Source organism: Choloepus didactylus, chromosome 17 (assembly GCF_015220235.1).
Source record: "Choloepus didactylus isolate mChoDid1 chromosome 17, mChoDid1.pri, whole genome shotgun sequence".
NCBI classification, from domain to species: Eukaryota; Metazoa; Chordata; class Mammalia; order Pilosa; family Megalonychidae; genus Choloepus; species Choloepus didactylus.
The window spans coordinates 22,689,012-22,707,472 of record NC_051323.1 but is presented as its reverse complement, the minus strand read 5'-3'; the positions used below and the strand labels follow the sequence as shown (position 1 = coordinate 22,707,472).

Here is an 18,461-nt window from a genome sequence, read left to right as displayed (position 1 = left end):
AAAAGAATTGAAGTTGAACCCCAGCTGCATATCCAACACCAGAGCCCACTGCCCAGTATGGTGTATGGAATGACAGACAGTTGTTGATACTCTGTTCTCTCATGTGTATTTCAGGCCAGTGAGCAGATTTATTACGAAAACAGTCAAGGTAAGACAATATTATGGATTATTTAACTTTTTTCTATGTTTGCTTCTGAAAAAGTAACTCAGCAATTTCATGTTTAAAAAGACATGTCATTTTGTCTGTAACCCCTGAACACATATTTCATCCTAAGAAGAAATACACTGGAAGATGGCAGGTACTGGGTCAAATTCTGCAATCCAAGAAAAATTATATAAATGTAGTTTAGAGCCCCTTATGGCCATAGTCTGTAATTCCCATGAACAGTTTTTCAATAATTCATTAAATTAGTAAATACTTGGATCGGTTAGTAAAGTCTTGGGTTTTTATGTCAAATTTCATTTTCTTGTCCTTCCTTGAGGTCCCAGCTTTTTCATTACTGCGATTAGATATGATATTTTAAGATAGCAGTTTGGCTTACATTTGTGTTCACTTAAGTCAAAAAATGCATGCAATGCACTTAGTAGAATGCCTACCACACAGAAATAGTAATAATAATTATTATTTAGCTGTTATTACTATTCCCTACAATGTCTTTCATGGGTAATATTTATTTATCTGAGGCAAATCTCTTAAAAGAGAGTAAATTTCACAGTGAGGATTCTTTTCCAGGCCATTAGAGGTGTCCACTTCCTCCTTAATCCTAAACTGCAATAAATAGAACAGACCCAGTATCACCACCAACATTTGCTACAATAAATCAACCATCAGCAACATGACTACAAGTCTGAAAAATCCTTGAAAGAATTCTAATAGGTTTGCCAACTGCCATAGTATTGCCAGTCAGCTTGTAAATCATAAGTATTATTACTCTTTGTCAAACTGTCTTCAAGGGTGGGCCTCTGGGCAGCCATGTGGCAGAGTTTGTTCCAAGGCTGGGGTGCTGGGAAATAATCACACTTAATTGGGTGGAGACACCCCCAGCTATTGGTTCAAGGACCATTTCACCAAACTGGCCATTTTTTGAAGTGAGGCTGAGAAATCTAGAAGCCAAACCTATTCCCCCTAGAGCCTGTTCTTGCAGAAGCATTTTTCATCATGCTGTCATTGCTTCCAGTCCCAAAAGAAAACTTGTTGGTTCTCACAGTGTTGACCTTGGGTGGGTGAGCGTGTACGAGATGGCATCCCAGGGCTGGGGGAGAGTTGCCCGAGTGTGGCAGGAGGACTGAACTGGTTCGCTTTGTGTTGAGCAGGGTACAGGACAGCCAGCGTCATCATTGCTTTGACTGATGGGGAACTGCACGAAGATCTCTTTTTCTATTCAGAGAGGGAGGTAAGCGACAGCCTGGCCCGTGTCTAAAAACATACTTGGAAACAGGGCTTCTCTGTACGGAAATGGGCTACCACCTTTCAACTTGGGCAACATGATAGGTACACTTTGTAAAGCCCCTGGATAAAAGACTGTCTCATATGCCAAAGAAAATTTTCATTTTTTTTAAAAAGTGAATTCTTATGCCTTACGTGTGGTGGATTTTTCCCTCTTTTGAAATACTTGCATATTTCTCTGTGTTTTGAAGGTTAAAAAATATCTACCATGCCTTTACTGAAGCCACTCTATAGCTCTAGCAGCTTTGAAATATTATATATCACTTTTAAACAAAAAAAATCATGACTATGAATTTTCCTCCACTTTCCCTCATATTTTCTACTATAACAGGAAGAGGCAGAAAGAATTACTTGGAAAATGTAAGCACAAAACTTGTCAAAATGTATTAACCATTGACATTTTCGGTCTTAGAACCAAAGTTGAACAGTCATTGGTGGCAGTTAATTGTAATTTCTTCTTCAATATTTCTTTTTTCCTTTTCCTTATGTTCTCAAAAAGTGCTTCTCAAAACAAGTAAAAGAATTCTCTAAAAGTAGTTTTTGGTTTATGTAAAGAGATTCAGAAAAAGAGGTTTATTCAGTAATTGAAAAGTAATGCTTACATGTAGGAAATGCTTTCCTTTCAAGTTTTAGATTTGAGTTGTATGTATAATTGGTCCAAAAAATAAGTTAACATATGAATGTTTTGAAGCCTTATTATTGACAAAGGCTCATTCAGGCCATGGGGAAAAGAAACACAGTAGGAGAAAAGGCAGGCAGGAGCTCAGGAGACACTGGTTCTGGGAGAGGAGTTAATCAGAGCAGTGTGCTTACTTCAAGCTCTTGACTACTCTTTAATTTAAATTCAGTTTCCTCCGCAAACATGGAGTATATCTATTCATTCATTCGTTCATTGATTTATTCAACGTTAGTTGCAAGCTTTGCATGTGCTGAGCTGTCTGCTAGATCCTAGGGATAAAAAGGCAGGTAAGACACAGTTGCTGCCCCCATGGGTCTTATCTGTAATAATGTTCAGCTCTAAGAAACCCCTGCTAGCTGAGGACAAAATGAAATTACACAGGTAAACACATTTATCCCTATCCCCTCCCAACTAGTATAAAGGATAATTCGAAAATGGGTAAACATGCAATAAATATGACACATACACCCTGCGCATCTGGGAAATAATACAGCTCTATATTATAAAGTTGAAACTGACTGTAAAATGGAAAGGCAGAAATAGTTTATTTGGACACTGAACAACAGTCAAATAAAATAAAATCCCTAATAAGGAAAATACTGAAATGATGATGTATGTCAGAGGCTTAAAATAGGGATTAGTAAAAAGGAATTATTGGAATGGCATACACTAACTTGGAAAAATATTAGAAGTGCCAATGCCAATAGAAGAAAGTTTTCTGAGAAAGAAAGATAAAGCACAAGATGTAAAGAAAATGAACTCTCCCACTCGATAATTCCATATAAAGCCCAACTGGAGGAAAAGAATCACGGAAGTTGTTGAAGATAAGGTTGGGGCTAGACTTTGTCTAAAAGTTTGTTTTGTCCTAGAAGCAGCTGGAAATATTTCTAACACAAAGGGAAAAAGAAATATTTCCGTCCTGCCCAAAATATAATGCTATACACACATGGGTTTGAGTACTAAGATAGAGAAAAAATGAAAGACACAATGCAAATCAATAGGCATATAGCTCCTACTATATGTTTTCTATCAATTATTAAGCACTTACTGTATTTGCCAAAGATTTCCATTTTTTTTCTTATTCTGAAATGCAGAAGAACCTGGAAAGCAGATATCAGAGCCTTTATTAAATCATGTATTAAAATCAAGCCAAAACCTGGATGTCATTCATTATGTTGCCCTCTCGGTAGCGTAATTCTAGAAGTCTTGGATTCACCTATTCAAATGTGAGCCAAAATCCTTATACTATTAAATCAATAGATATGTATTCTGAGGGGAGAAAATAAGATAAAGCTTAAGAGAAAAGAGATATCAATCGATTACCAATAGATATGCTAATTTAAAGAGGCAGCTCCAGAAATAGCAAATTAAGAGGAAGCAGAGTGCATGTCCAATGCACTAACAATTTAAATTGCCCAACAATGATATGGGGTAAATTGGGGCCAACAGGAAGAACAGTGAGTTTTATGAAATTGAAGACATTAGAGTAGAAAGCTGTAGGATAAGAATAAAAATAAGAATATGCTGTGCATAGGCTCAAGTACTTTACATAAATTATTTAATTTAATTCTTAGAACAACATCTACAGATGTACAGATGAAAAAACCTAGGCTTAGAAAGTATAACTTGCCTGTGTTCTCGACCATTCATTTAGACACACTGCAACCCTTTTGAATGCAGGGATAAAGTTCCCAGTGAGCAAAATGCTGGCCTAAACTACCTTTGAACTCTAGGGCCTGTTATTGGAGAATATCTGGCATGAGTTTAGACACATCTGGCCATAAACAACTTATTGGGAGCCCTTTTGTACTGTAGCTCCCCGTATTGAATTATGAGTATTGATTATATGCTTCTCAGCAGGAGGAAGAATATGAAGTGTCAGTTTGCTTTAATCAAACTTCCAAAATATATAGCCACAAAGTTCTCAAGCTTCATGGAAGGCTAATGAAAAGGAGAATTCTCCAGATGGTTTTGAAGTCCAGAGAGACCATTTTAGGATTTGAGTTTTGAATAATTGCTCATCTTGATGGATGATGACGTTCAAAGTACAGGGGGACAAGACAGTGACATAGCATGGCCAGTGCAATAAATAATTGACTTATGAAATCCCCTCTTTTGGAACTGAGGAAGAAATTTGTTCCATAAGAATGAAAAAAGCCTTATTTACAAAAGGTGCTGATGTTAATGAGCATCTACATTGTTGTATGCCATGTGTGAGGAGCTTGGCAAACATTATCTCATGTAATTCCCAAAACACTTTAGAAAGCAAAGCCAGGGGTCAAATGGAGGCATATCCAGTTCAGAAGACCACATTCTTTTCCTTATACCTTACTGCCATTACAAAGGGAAAGAAGTATGTCTATAAAAATCAACCAGAGGAATAGAAATGATCATCATTTCCCCAGAAAATTTAATAAGACCTATCTTAGCCTGCAGTTGCCCTGTTCTTCCCCTCATCCTGACAAGCTCTTCATCAAGACTCTACTTCTATGAGTCTTTTCCCAACGTCTACCGTTAGCCTCATCTCTCCCCTCATATCTGCCAAGCCTTACAACAGAACACGACATTCCCTAGAGTATGAACTCCTCAAAGACACTGTAGTACCTGGCACATAGTAGGTGCTCAATAAATACCTGACTGGTGAAGTTAGTGCAGCAAATCCAAGGGTAATACGTTTCACCTCTGCTTCTCTCTCTAATTTCCCTTCTTTTCTTGTCACAGGCTAACAGATCCCGAGATCTTGGTGCAATCGTTTACTGTGTAGGAGTGAAAGATTTCAACGAAACCCAGGTATGCTCATGGATTTCCTCAGTTTGCCTCAGATCTGGGGAAATATTATGCTTGGGAATAATTGAGACAATGTGTGTTTAGTGCAAAGGGTGCATCTGCAGCATAAATATCCCTTAAGCAGCTTATTTTTCCAAAAATGCTAAGCAGGAAGGAATTATTGTAGGTGTAAGAAGCCATTTTCTGATGCCTGGGGTCTTCAGCAAGATCATTCAGATGGTACCTTTCTTAGTAGACAGTAAATTGTCACAGACTGGAATTAACTTGGAAAACTTTTTGGGTTTTCTCTCCATTTTATTTGACCATTGTGATTTTCTTATTTAAATGACAACCATTCCTTTTTGCTCACTAAAAATGCATGTTCAATACAAACAAAATTGGAAATAATTGGACATGGGAACAAAAAGAATGAATAAGCACATATAAGAAAATTGTGCAGATTGTGCTGCAATCTAAATAAATGTTCCCCAATGAGGTTCATAATTTTGTGTTGTTTTAATGGCATGGGAAAATGCTCATGATATACTGTTGAATGAAGAAAATCGGGCTGCAAAATAGTAGGAATTGTATGAGCCTGTTTCACCAGAAATATGTATATATTTGCATAGAAAAATTGTAAAAGACTATATCTCAAATTGCTACAAATAATAGAGAAGGATTATGAGTAAACTTTATTTTCTTTTTATTTTAACTCTCCTGGGTTTTCTAAAGTTTTCACGATGAGTGTGTGTTATTGCAATCCGAATAAACGATAAAAGTAACTTTTAAAAACATGCTCTGGCACTGACTATGACTGTGGCAATCTCAGATCTATACAGAGATTTGGGAGCAGGAAAGCTCACAGATCAGCTTCTGCTTTCCCCTCAGTCCTCGGCTCCACAAAGCAGGACCAGCCAACCTTTTTCAAGGGTCCTTTCCTTAATGAGCAGGATGGGTGAAAGGTGGGGTCCCACTCGTTGGCCTCACCCAACACCAAAGCCTGAATTTATTTCTAAAGTTGCTCTGAAAGGAAACTTGAGTCTGGTTGATTCAAATAAAGTTGCCAAAAGGAATTTGAGTGAATGGGAAAAAACTGAGCCAATGGCCTGCCCCCAAATCCATAAATACATCAACCATAGCCAAATTTTCATCTAGCTGGGAAAGTTCACCTCTGCTTCAGAGGAGAAAAGTATTAAAACAAATATAAAAGCTGTAGCCAACCCTCCTGGGCCTGCTCCAGCGTGGCCACTGGTAAGCTCATTATCGCGGAAGGCTTCTCCGTGAGGCCCCTGGGCCCACTGGCGGCCTCAGGTTCCCCAGGCTTCTAAACGTAGTTGCAGCCCCCGAACCCATGCAACTTTCATAAATCCTCCATGTTCAAGCTGACAAATATCCGCGTGTGTTGTGTGTCTTCAGCTGGCCCGGATTGCAGACAGTAAGGACCATGTGTTTCCAGTAAACGACGGCTTTCAGGCCCTGCAAGGCATCATCCATTCAGTGAGTAGATGCTTCCCCTGAGCCTGGAAAGCCAGGCACTTTCTGCTGCCTGTTCTGCTATAAATACCCCAATTTCATCTCTCTAAGGCTGGTGTTTTTCTGCTTGAGAGACTACCCCTACTATCTGTGTCTGCCCTGTCCCACTTCTCCCTCCTACTTCTCACACGTATTTCTTTTCTCCTTCTCCCGGGCCAGTTCTCCTCTATGATAGAAAATGAAAATGTGAAGGAGGCCCTGCTTCTGGCAGTGAGCCAAATTTCAGGCAGGGTGAGTGAGGAGCAGTTCTCATATGGGACAGGCTGTGGGTTGATGGTTTGCACTTGCTGACTCAGCTTTCCCAGCCACTGCCAAACGTGAGCTGTCCTGGGGCATTTGCAGGCTCAACCTAGATCTCTTGGCCATTGGAGACAGTAGACCAGTGGTTCTCCACTTTAGCTGCCCACTGAAGTCATCTGGGGAGCTTTAAAAAACACCAATGCCTGGGCCTCTGATGCAGGTGATTCTAATGTCCAGCCAAGGTTGAGAAGCTTTCTTCACGGTCTGCACAATCACCATCTCTCCTTTCCATCCTAACCTGGGCTGGATGGAATGATCCTTCACACACAAATTGTTTTCTGTCACCATTTTCCCCTGCAGCAAATAGGACATTGGCTTCTAGGGCTTACTTTCTCCGCCTTCCATACACAGAGCAGACACTTGGTCCAGCTGGAGTATTGGATGAGGCTGGTCTTTAAAGCCTCAGCTGGCAGGACAGTGTGTGTGCCACAGCTGTCAGTAATGACATCCAGGGGTGCTGGCCTCCATATTTAGGTTTTGTGGCTAGGCTGGAAGCTGGAGCTTTCTCACGTGGAAGCTCACCAAACTCCAGACTTGAGGTCCAGGATGCAATTTCAGAGCACAGAGGATTACTGTCCTCTTAAGATGTCATGGAAGAGTCTTGATGCAGGAGTTGTCAGCCAGGGGCTCAAGAGCTGCCCCTCTCTGTGTTATCAATAAATGTCCCACACCAATGCAAGATTTTGGTGGTGGGGTGGTACATGGGAATATATATGGTATATGGGAATCCTGTATTTTATGCACATAACTTCTCCAACAAAGGAAAAGAAAAAAAAGATCTTTCCCTCTTCCCCAGACCTAATAAACCTCCAATATGGCTTTGCTTTCATACTCCCTTCTCTCCCAATATTTGCTAGGAGCTTGAGCAGAGAGGAAAACAGAGTGAGAAGTAAGAACTTTGGAGATGGTCAGCTCAGAGATTAAATGCTGGCCCAATCACTTACTTATCACCAATAAATCCTGGATTTATCACTGATAAAATATTTCACTTATTTCCTTATTTGTAAAGAGGGATTGATGGTGAGACTTCATCATAGGCTTTTGTGAGGATTATAAAATACAACACCAGTGAAGATACCTAGTATTTTACCAGGCACATACATAGCAGGTACGTAAAGCATGACCCTCATCACATGAGGCCCTAAATTTTTTAATTTGAATATGCAAAAAAGTCACCTGGGAATCTTGTTTACAATACCAATTCCTAGGTTTTATTCCCAAAAGATTCTATTGCAGTCATTTTAGAGTAAAGCCCAGAATTTGCTTATCTTTAATCTGCATTTTGTAATAAGTGCTCTGGTTGTACTTTTAGACAGTTGCTATGTATGCCCTTATGTTTTCAGAACCATGAAAAATAATCTGCCTCAGGTTGGGAATTCCTAGCTTAAATATGTACAGCTGTACATGTAATGACTGTCATCTTATTCAGGATGGGTTTGTTGGTGAGGAATATACAAACCCACTCATACTACCTTACTACCTTATTACTACCTTAAGCAGAAAGTGGAAAGAAAGTATTGGAAGGATAGAGAAATATCGGTCCCAAGTATAGATGCCCAGGTGAGGGACCCCTACTCTAAATCATTTCTGAAGTCACTGTGGCATATCTGACAAGAAAAGCAACAAGAATTCCAGTGACCATTCAACACAACAACATAAGGGGTGCAAAACATGGTTAACAGCAGGATTTGGGGCTGATCGTGAATCCTATAGAAGCTTGGAGGTGGGTTATTCTGGGCTGGAATGTTCATGAAGAGGAGGGGGGAAACCTGAATTCCTGAAAGACCAGAGGAGGGTGGTGGATAGTGTCAGAGAAGAGATATCATAACCACTGCCCAGAGGCCGGAAAAGAGCACAGCATATCCAGGGGACGATATGCCTATTTGTCTAGTAGGAGAGTTTGGGTAAAGGAGGCAGGAGTAATAGGAAATAAGCCTAAATATTGAGTTGGAATCAGATTGACAAGGGCTTTGAAGGGGTTTTGACTCTAACCTATCAGCAGGGGTAATCCCTGAAGCATTTTGAACATGTAAAAAGTGACATTTAAGAAAGAGAATCTGATAGCAGTGTCCATGGGATATAGGAGAGAGATATGGGAGACCCAGAGGGAGCAGCCCGATCAGGAGGCTGCTGTAGTGATCTTGCCTTCAGATGGCTGGACACTAAAAAGAGACAGCTGTTAAGTCTTGTAAGCTGTGTGCCTAACATCATCCAAGAGTTGGTTCCTACACAAATAATTAGAATATTTTTATCTACATAAGCCTGTGTTGTCCTTGGTTGTTTCAACCTTAGCAACCTCAGCAACTCACCCAAGCTCAACATGAGTCCAGAAGTCTTTAAAACTCTGTCCACCCTCAAGTGGAAATAACTCCAAAGACATTTAGCAAAACAGTCCCCCCCAAAAGGAAAAAAAAATAATAATTTGAGACTTACGTCTCCAAACTTTTAGCTGAATGATAAAATTCTCGTGAGCTTTTATCTGCAGTTATGCCGGTGGTTTAGACTCAGTATTTGAAACCCGTGTTTATGGCAGTTGTTAATTCATTTGGTTGGTCAGAGAAACAGACACAAGTATGGCAAGGCTCATCTTTCTCAAATCAGACAAATAATTATAGCCTAGAAGTTGGCTAATTATTTTTAAGAAGTAGGTTCATTTCCCGTTTTGGAGGCTGAAAAGAGAGCTCTCTTTCCCCGCCCCCACCCCGCTCCCATCAGAATCATCTATTCCAGCTTTGTTCCCATGGACGTTGTTTTGTGACTGGTTATTTTCTCATAATAAAATAGGACTGGGCTTAATTATCCAAAATAAGATTACAGAGCAGCTTTCAATAAGCTCAAATGGTTCATAAAGTTCTCTGCCCATAAGGACCTTATTTTTAAATGCTGAATCAAGATGCAAAGTCGAGCATTTCTTCATTTATCCAATATTCACCAAAAACATTTTATGGTAGACTCTGATGATTCAGTTACAAGTAAAGCTCCTAGTGGAGCTTACAGTCTAGTGGGAGAGGCACATAAAAACAAGAAAATAAATATATAATTGAAATTGTGATAGATGGTATAAAAGAAATAACATACTACTGAGATTAAGAGTACAGGAATTGAGAAAGAACTTAAAGGAGACATCCATTGAAGAGCATGGATAGAATGTTCCTGGGAGAGCATGGCCCTAAGATGATGTAACAGAGAAAATGAAAAAGGAGCAATACATGAGATGGAGAACGATAGTAGATGAAGAGAAGAAGCAGGCAGTGGCTAAATCACAAAACACTTTGAAGGCCATGGTATTCTTTTACTCTACAGACAAGGGGAAACTATAGCCAGATACAAAATCTGGCAAATAGAGCAATCGTTCTCGAAATCAAGACTCAGAAATCTAGAGGCCGTGGCATTTTATCCATAGCCTTTGGATGGTGACTTCATAGTCATTTAGCATCACCAGGCCTTTGAAGAAGACTCACCAGGACTTACTGAGCATCTTCTCTTGTACCAGCACTTCCACAACCAATCTCTGAAGAAGAACTTATTAACCCCATTTTATAGATGAGGAAGCTGAGGTGAGAGAAGGTTGGATAAGTTGCTCCAAGTCCAAACCCGCCTATAATGGTGGAGTGTGGAATATGAACCCAGGTCTGGCTCCAGAGAGCCTGCCCTTTCCATGATGCACAGACACAAATGTCTGAGGGAAGGGGACTCACCACGGGATTCCCAGAAGCTGGGTATCCAGGGCCTGGATGCATCAAGTACCCAGATTCTCGGCTTCCTCCAATCTGATGTCTGTCTTTCAACTGTTCCTCAGTCCTCTCTTCTTTAAAGAAGAAACACTTATGTGTCAGACTTCTATAATGTGTGACTTTCCAAAGTGCTTTCACTTGTTTTCTATTGTGGAATCTCATCCATGGGAGATGAGGAAAAGGCAGAAAGAAATCAACAGCTGTAGGGAACTTGCTTTGGGGCCCATATTGCTCCTTTATCCCATTTAATGGTTAACAATCCTGACAACCACCTGAAGTAAATATGGTTATCCCCATTTTACAGATGAAGAAACTGAAGCTTAGAGAACCTGCTAAAGGGCACATAGCTCTAAGGGAAAAGCCAGGTTGGAACCCAGTTCCATGATTCCAAAGCCTATGCTTTTTCCTTAGGAAGATTAATAAAAACTACCACTTAGTGAGTTCTTGTTATCTGCCAGATGCTGTGCAAGTCATTTAACATGCATCAGCTCATTAAATCCTCACAGCCACCATTTGGTGTAGACCTACACCATTTGATGTAGACCTTACAGAAGTAGGTACTAAGGCTCGGAACGATTCACAGTTCATAGTGATCCAGAATAGACCCAGATCTGTCTCAAAGACCAGAACCCATATGGCCTTACCTGGGTGCACAGTGGGGGGTGGAGGGTGGGGCAGAGGAGCTGTGGGCCCTTACAGAGGTAGAGAGCTCTAAAAATTTCCATCCTGCTCTACGGATGAAGTTCCCTGAGAAGCTGGCAACTTGACATGGACTTAAAGGAGCATCTTCTTGTCTAATCTTGGACAGGCCTCCACCCCTGAGGTCTGTGGCAGTATCCCCACTCACTTTTGCAGAATACAGTTGAGGAAATTAGAAGAAAAATTGGGCATAGTTGGAAGATCGTAGCCCTTTAAACCAGTATAACTGTAAGGAAGAAACTATTCCTTTGCCTTCTGTTGCTGTGGCTTCTTCGGGGAATTAAATTCCACTGACCACAACCGGTGAATTTGGTGCCAGCCCTCAAGTGAAAATATGAAGCAAAAGTCCAGCGAGGCTCATGGGTCTTTGTTTGCCTTTTCAAAAGTGCTGCAGGCAGTGAAACGGGAATCTGCATGAAAGCTGGGTTCAGATAACACTGAAACGGGTCTGCAGCTTTGAATCCCAACACTTGGCCTGATAACTGCAACTCAAGCTCCTCCTTCCAGATGCCCCCACTTGGGGACAATCGAGGGCAGTGCCTGGAATCAGACACACTGTCTATGAGAAGGAGAACCCAGTTGCTGGCACCAGACCATCACCATCCAGGAGCACTTTCTCAGAATAGATAATTAAGCCTGCGTTGGACTCCCTGTTAATGTGAGGGTGAGTCAGCGCATGGAGCTTTCTGCATGTCGTATCAACAGTAACAACAGGCATTGAGCAAACACAACTATACTTGCAAGAATTTCTCCCAATAAGATCACTGAAACTAAGGAATAAATCTGTTCCATGGTGTATATAAATTTAGTGTATTTATGAAAACCAGATCCTGCACTGATTTCTCCCTTCGCTCATGGGAAGGTGGAAGAAACGTGCCCCTAATTTGGCCCAGGCCCAGGCAAAGCGATAAATAAAGTCAAAGCTTGTCTTCCAGGCCTTCCCTCCCTGCCTACTCTTTCAGGGCCCTGCTAGGGTTTCTTTCCAGTCGAAATCAGCATTGCATTTCCCCTACTCTTGGAAAGTGCCTGACCGTATTGACCTAATGATCTTCTTTCCAGGGCTAGTGGATGGGGAGGCACATTTCACCAGTAGCAGCCCTTCCCGTCTCTCTCTTTAAAAAAAAATTCATTGTGATAGCATTTGTATAATGTGCAATTTGCCATTTTAACCATTTTTAAGTGTAAAGTTCAATAGCATTAATTATATTCCTTGTGTTGTGCTAATCATCATCACCATCCACTACCCAAACTTTTGCATCACCCCAACAGAAACTCTATACATTTAGCAGTATCTCCTCATTCCCTGTATCAGGCATAAAAACATACCCCACCCCAGCTTTGAGCTAGAACATATATTGGAGACATGACCTAATAAGAGCAGGAAGACAGAGATTGAGAGTATAGTGCTTAATGTAAGCTAAATCCCCCCATAAAAGTGGTGGGGAGGAAAAAGATTTTTTTAAAACTGCAAGAGAAATTTCAGCAGAAGGATTATCTGTATGTTGAATAAAGGTATTCCCTCTTTTTATAAAAGCCTCTATTTATTCAGTAGTTTTGCAAAAGATGGCAGTTTTCCTAGTAAGTAAAATTTGGAAGACAAAGAATAATAAAATCATAAATAACTAGGATAGATTGCTGGAGGAAAAGAAAAGGATAATGGAGAATAGAAAGGGGAAAGTCACAATTGACTTTTCAGTTTTTTCAACTATGATGTTCTGGCAGACTAAACAAAAGACTGAAGAAAAGAATATAGTTTCTTTGTGAAGAATATTAAAATACCTCTGTAAAGTACCATAGTTTTAAAGATCCATTTTATAGCAAATACGATCCATCAGAAATCATTGACAAATTCAAGTAGGATGAATTCAATGATTATATTTGCAGCTATGAAAATCCCTAGAATTTGGGGGTTTAGTTACTTACAAAGACCTACATAGTTTAATTTGTTCCACATGCTCTGAAATCATCTCCCAACACCCTTTCCACTTTCCACTTCCACTCCAGCCTCTTGGAGATTGCTGCAGTTCCTCATTTCTGAGGCCTTCCCCCTGTCTGGAATGCTTTTCCATGGCTTTTCCATGGCTTGTCATTCACTTTCTTCTATTATTTTCTAGCATATTTCCTCTGAGCACCTAATATAAAGAGAAATCTCTTCTGACGCTTTCTAATCCCATATATTTTATTCTTTAATACTTGCCCACCTGCAGTATTAAATATACCTTTCTTTTTTAATTTTGAAACTTGTGATAACATATCTGCAACGTAAAATTTGCCATTTTAACCATTTCAAGTGTTCGATTCAGTGGCATTATTACATTTCATTCACAATGTTGTGTGACCATCGCCACCATCCACCACCAAAATTTTACCATCAACTCAAACAGAAACTCTGCACCCAGTAAGCAATCACTCTCCATTCCTTCCTCCTCCTGACCCTGGTAACTTGTAATCTACTTTCTGTCTCTGTGAATTTGCTTATTCTTGCTGTTTCATAGACGTGGAATCATACAATATCTGACCTTTTGTGCCTGGTTTATTGTATTTAGCATAATGTTTTCAAGGTTCGCCCACGTTGCGCATGTATCAGCACGTCGTTCCTTTTTATGGAGCAGCCCTTCTCTTAAATCAGGCTTATCTGTGATCAGAGGAAACGCCTTCTCCTCCTTTGCCTCATGTGAATCCTGCCCAGACCTCAGGGCCCTGCACAATCCTGTCTTCTCCTCTGGTATGTCGTCCACTGGGAGCTCTCCCTGCCTGGAACCCAGTGGCACTGATTGTTAGACCCACTCACTCGACTCTTGGATCTTTGCCGTGCGACACGCTGTTCCTCCTGGGCAGATGTTAAGTTCTGTATTTCCCATGGTGTCCAGCTCCATGCTTTGTATATTTAGTTCATTATAAAGCAGCCCAGAGGGCCGTATAGCATTCGTCATCCATGGAAGACGTGCAGTGCACACAAGTGGACAGTTCCAAAGCTCTGTTTCTTATAAAATCCCCTTAGGCTTTCCCTCTCCTCCAAGATTGTATCTATAAAAGAGGGCATTTGGGGCTCCATTCACATTAGCAGGTCTAGATATGAAGCACAAACAGAATCAATTATAGTTTCTGTTGTGAACAGAAAATCTTTTTTAAAAAAGATCGGTTGCCTCAGTAGGCATTAATCAGAGTCAGACTTTGCAGACATTCGGACCAGGCATTTTTCTTTTCCTAAGCTATTCTTCCTAGTTGACTTATTAAAGGTCCAAATGTAATTTTTAAAGTTCCCTTAGCTTCAAGAGGCAACAGAATTGCAGAGAGGCACACTCGGTTAATCTTCAGACCACTGCCTCCTCCTGCTCCTATATCTAGGAATCTGATAGGACCTATTGTAAAGCAAAGCCAGCGCAGAATTAGGATGAAAATCCAGAGAAATGCTGCAGGATTCAGCTCCCGAGGTAGGCCACACACTGCACCAATATCCGGGAGGTCAACAAGCTCATCTTACTAAATAAACCCCTTTGGAGTTCACAGCTCTCTGAGCTTTCCTTCTGAAAACATAAGAAGAAAGTGGTTTAGTGGGGAAATAGTGAATTTCTTCAGTTTCAGAAACATCTATGCCCTACACACCTTCAGACCAGACTCTCACTGAGTGTGAAACCAGCAGAGAGCAGAGTAACATTTAGCTAAGCCAGCTGGGTGCCCTTCCTCAGATGAAAACTTTTGCATGTTTTGAAGGCAAGCCTTAGTTTTAAAAATTCAGTAACCCCTTAAAAATGTCTTTCTTACATGTTAGAATGTTTATTGGGTACAATGTATGAGTTTACGTAAAAGCATATATGGATTCCAGAAAGGCATGTCTATAATAAACTTTTACTTCTAATTCAGATTCTGTAGGACTGAAAATGGACCTAGGATGATGTCCAGTGTTAACCGTGAGTGTGCCTGTTTAAGGTGTGGAGTGGAATTTACTTAGGAGAGGGGACTATCTTTTTTTCTTAACATTGTATTAATAAATTAGAGATTAAATTGTTTCGGAATTCATAGGGGCAACCTTTACAGTCCCAAAGGCGTGGGTGAGCCAGCTGTCTAACCCAGGCTGCCCGCCTGCTTCTAAAGGCAATGGCCCAGACTCACGCATCTTGCTTTCTGTCATCAGAGCTAACAGTGCCTGTGGCCCTTCTGTTGGGAGCCTGTGCTCCACCCCCAAACACAAACTTCTACCTTTTACCCAAGGGAAAAATCCCTCTTAGGGGAATGTCTCATATATTTGCCATCCTCAAACGATGGCAGCTATTACTTTTACTTTTACTGTTATTTCTACTGCGGCTACCACACTGGGGCAAGGCCTGTGCCTCCTGTGTGCTGTATCCCACCGCCCATCCCTGGCCTCGTGCTTAATCGTATTTGCTGGAAAAATGAACCAAGCTTCATAATTCTTCCCTGGAAATTTTTGGTCAGATTTCAAAGAGAAAAATAGATAGGAAAGCACGTCGGAAATCCACAAAGAGCTATATAACATGCAATGTGTTGCTACTGATGTGGCTACTTACACAAACCGCATTGCATTGTTGGGAGAGCAAGAAGGCAGCAGATACGAAGGAACTTTGTCAAGTCACAAGAGCTATTTAATATAAAGTGAACTCCACTGTGGACCAGTCCGGGTTGTATATGAATTTGCTTGTTTGTTTGTTTGTTTGTTTACTCGTGTTTGAGTTCTACAAATATAAGTTCCCTTTTAAAAAGTCCTCAATTTATGCAGAGATTCTCAAGAATCGATGAATGGTGAGTATTTTCATAGAGTCGTTAGGAACCCTTCCCTTACCATAGGCACACTTAAATTTTTTTCTAACCATTCCATCTCCTTCCCCAATAAACAACCAGTCTTTATTTACTTGGCCATTTCCTTTCAGAGGGGGCGTGTGTGTGCGTGTGTGTTAATAACGGGATCAGTCTTTTTTATCCATTTGTTGTCTAGGGGCCTGAGGACTCTCCTTTTTGCTTTCACACTTATTTCAGAAGATCTTTTCGTGCTTGTTTCTTGGTGCCTTATTTGTAGCAAAGGGCACATGCTGGTTTCATGATGTGGGTGGTTAACTGCCTTTTGACCAATCGCATCTGTCTAGTACTGCCTGTAAAGCAAAAGCCTCCCCAGTTCTCTTTGACCTCACTCTCCAGTCCAATATGAATTCTGTGACCTAAATCGATTGATTGTACCATCTAAATATCTCTGCATTCATGTGTATTATGTCATTTAATTGTAATATACCCTTTGAGATCACTATTTTTATTATCTCTGTTTTCCAGAAGAAGACACTGAGATTTAAAAATGTATGGGCAGTATGTTTATAAGATTTTTTTCCAAATTTTTTGTTCAAGAAAATCCATTCTGAGCCCAGATTTTTCTATCTATTACTGCCCAAGGTCTTGATAATAATTTCTACTGCTAGACAAGGATCTATCAAGTTCCAGGCACTCTGTATTATCTCATTTAATCTTCCCAGCACAACAACCTCATCCAGTAGGTGCTACTGTTATCCCACCCTCACAGATGGGGAAACGGAGATTCAGAGAAGTTACAGAACTTGCCTGAGGTCACACTGCTCATGGGTGAGCTGGTCCAAGCAATCTGAGTCTACTTCCCAAGCCACTACTCAGTATAGTAAACTGCCCCCCAAAATTGGGGTTCATAAAAGTTAAAGGATTTGTCAAAGGGCATAGGTCAGCTAAGTGCAGGGCCAGGAACACAACCTGACCCCTCAGAATGGATCAAACTTGCAGCTCTGGTGGTCTCCTCTAAGGCCCAGTTATCCTCTCACCTCGAAGCCCCTCTGACGTCAGCCCAGACTGTGGGAGCCTGGAGTGTGACGGCTGCCCTGTACGTTGTCTGGCGTGGCCCATCAGCGATTCCCCAACCCTGTGTCTGCACCTCCTCCAAGGCTACCACTGCCTGTGGGTGGGGTGGGCGGGATCCTCCAACCCAGCCCTCCCCCTCATCCCCATGCCAGTCCCTAAGCTGTTGTGCTGTCTGCTTGCAGTTCAGACAGACTGAGTCCTGTGCAGTCTGTGCTGCAGTTCACCAAGGGAAACCCCCCATGTGCACCCTGTGCCATTGTGACTTCCTACCTTTTGAAACCAGACATTTCAAGCTAATAGGAGTCACAGTCCCAGACAAATCCCACCCATCCCTCTCGTTGATAAATTTTACTCCGTTCTCTGTAATGTGTCCCTTCCAGATGTTTTAAGTTAAGATTGGGAAAGCTGTGTTTTTACTGGATTGAATCACAGCACTTGGCTGACATTTTTTGGCCCTTCATACGCCCCTTAGATTTATCAGCTAATTGCAGACACTATGAGAGAATAAGACAGTGTGTGTTTATTATAACAAACCCCATTAGAGTGCCTCTGTGGCCAAAGATCCGCTGGTGTTTCCTTTACCGATTCTATGGTTCTGTGTTAGAGTTGGTTCAAAGTCAGGAAGGTATATGGCTGAAAAATTCATTAGCTGTTTTGCTGGAGTTTGGAGAACAGGGACGGCTAGATCCAATACTTCGGCTTTTTTTCTTAGACTGTTTTGAAATCTTTAGTTGCGAATGATAAAATGATTTATTAGGAGACATCAAATGCCTGAGGAATTTTATTGAAAATATCGAAACATAGCTTTGTGTTATTCTAATGCTGCTATTTAGTAAGTGTCTCCATCTGTGTGAATTCTGTTTCTTCAAATGTGGCTTGTGTGGGGACTTGTGCTTGAGGGCATGTCAGAAGGGGGGTGGCTGCCTGGCTCCCGGCAGCCCTCGTGGAGGAGGAGGCCCATCAGCCAGGGAGAGCCCAGTGGCAGCAAATTGGAGTGGGGGGCAACCGTCAGAACTCAGGTGGGGCAGGATATCAATCACTATGCACCCCGATCCTGGCAAGCCCCAGTCTTAGGGCATGGCCACGTAAAGGCAGGATGATTAATGGGGTTTAGATTTAAGAGACCAAAAAGACTGAGTCAAACAGAGGAACGCAGAGGAGGAAGAGGCAGCAGGGAAACACAGGTGCCCAGGACATAAAGTCGGGTCTAAGACTCCCTAGTCAGAGTGATCACGAGGGGAAGCTGGGTGGAAAACCAGGAGCTCAGTTTTGACACCAGGCCCTCAGAGCCAGGGGTGGGAGGGTGAACAATTCGGGGAGGCCACCGCACATGCTCGCTGTGGCCGTCAGGGTGAACTTAGAGACTGGCAAGGACCCACGGCTGCATCTGTGTTTGGGGTGAGGCAGCTGGGTAAGCCAGAGGCTGGGGAAGTAAGGCAAAAGCTGATAAAAGGGAACAAATTGGTTCCTA

The 18,461-nt window shown here is 41.5% G+C and overlaps 1 protein-coding gene across 2 annotated transcripts in view; it reads left to right on the top strand.

Moving 5' to 3' along the window:
- Window positions 1–18,461, top strand: part of ANTXR1 (ANTXR cell adhesion molecule 1) — a 235,082-nt gene that overhangs the window by 61,504 nt on the left and 155,117 nt on the right. For both annotated transcript variants that reach the window (XM_037806755.1, XM_037806756.1), the window contains exons 5-8: window positions 115–148; window positions 1,315–1,394; window positions 4,848–4,916; window positions 6,309–6,389. In XM_037806755.1, coding sequence (XP_037662683.1) covers window positions 115–148; window positions 1,315–1,394; window positions 4,848–4,916; window positions 6,309–6,389 — 264 coding nt within the window. The remainder of the gene's footprint in view (window positions 1–114; window positions 149–1,314; window positions 1,395–4,847; window positions 4,917–6,308; window positions 6,390–18,461) is intronic.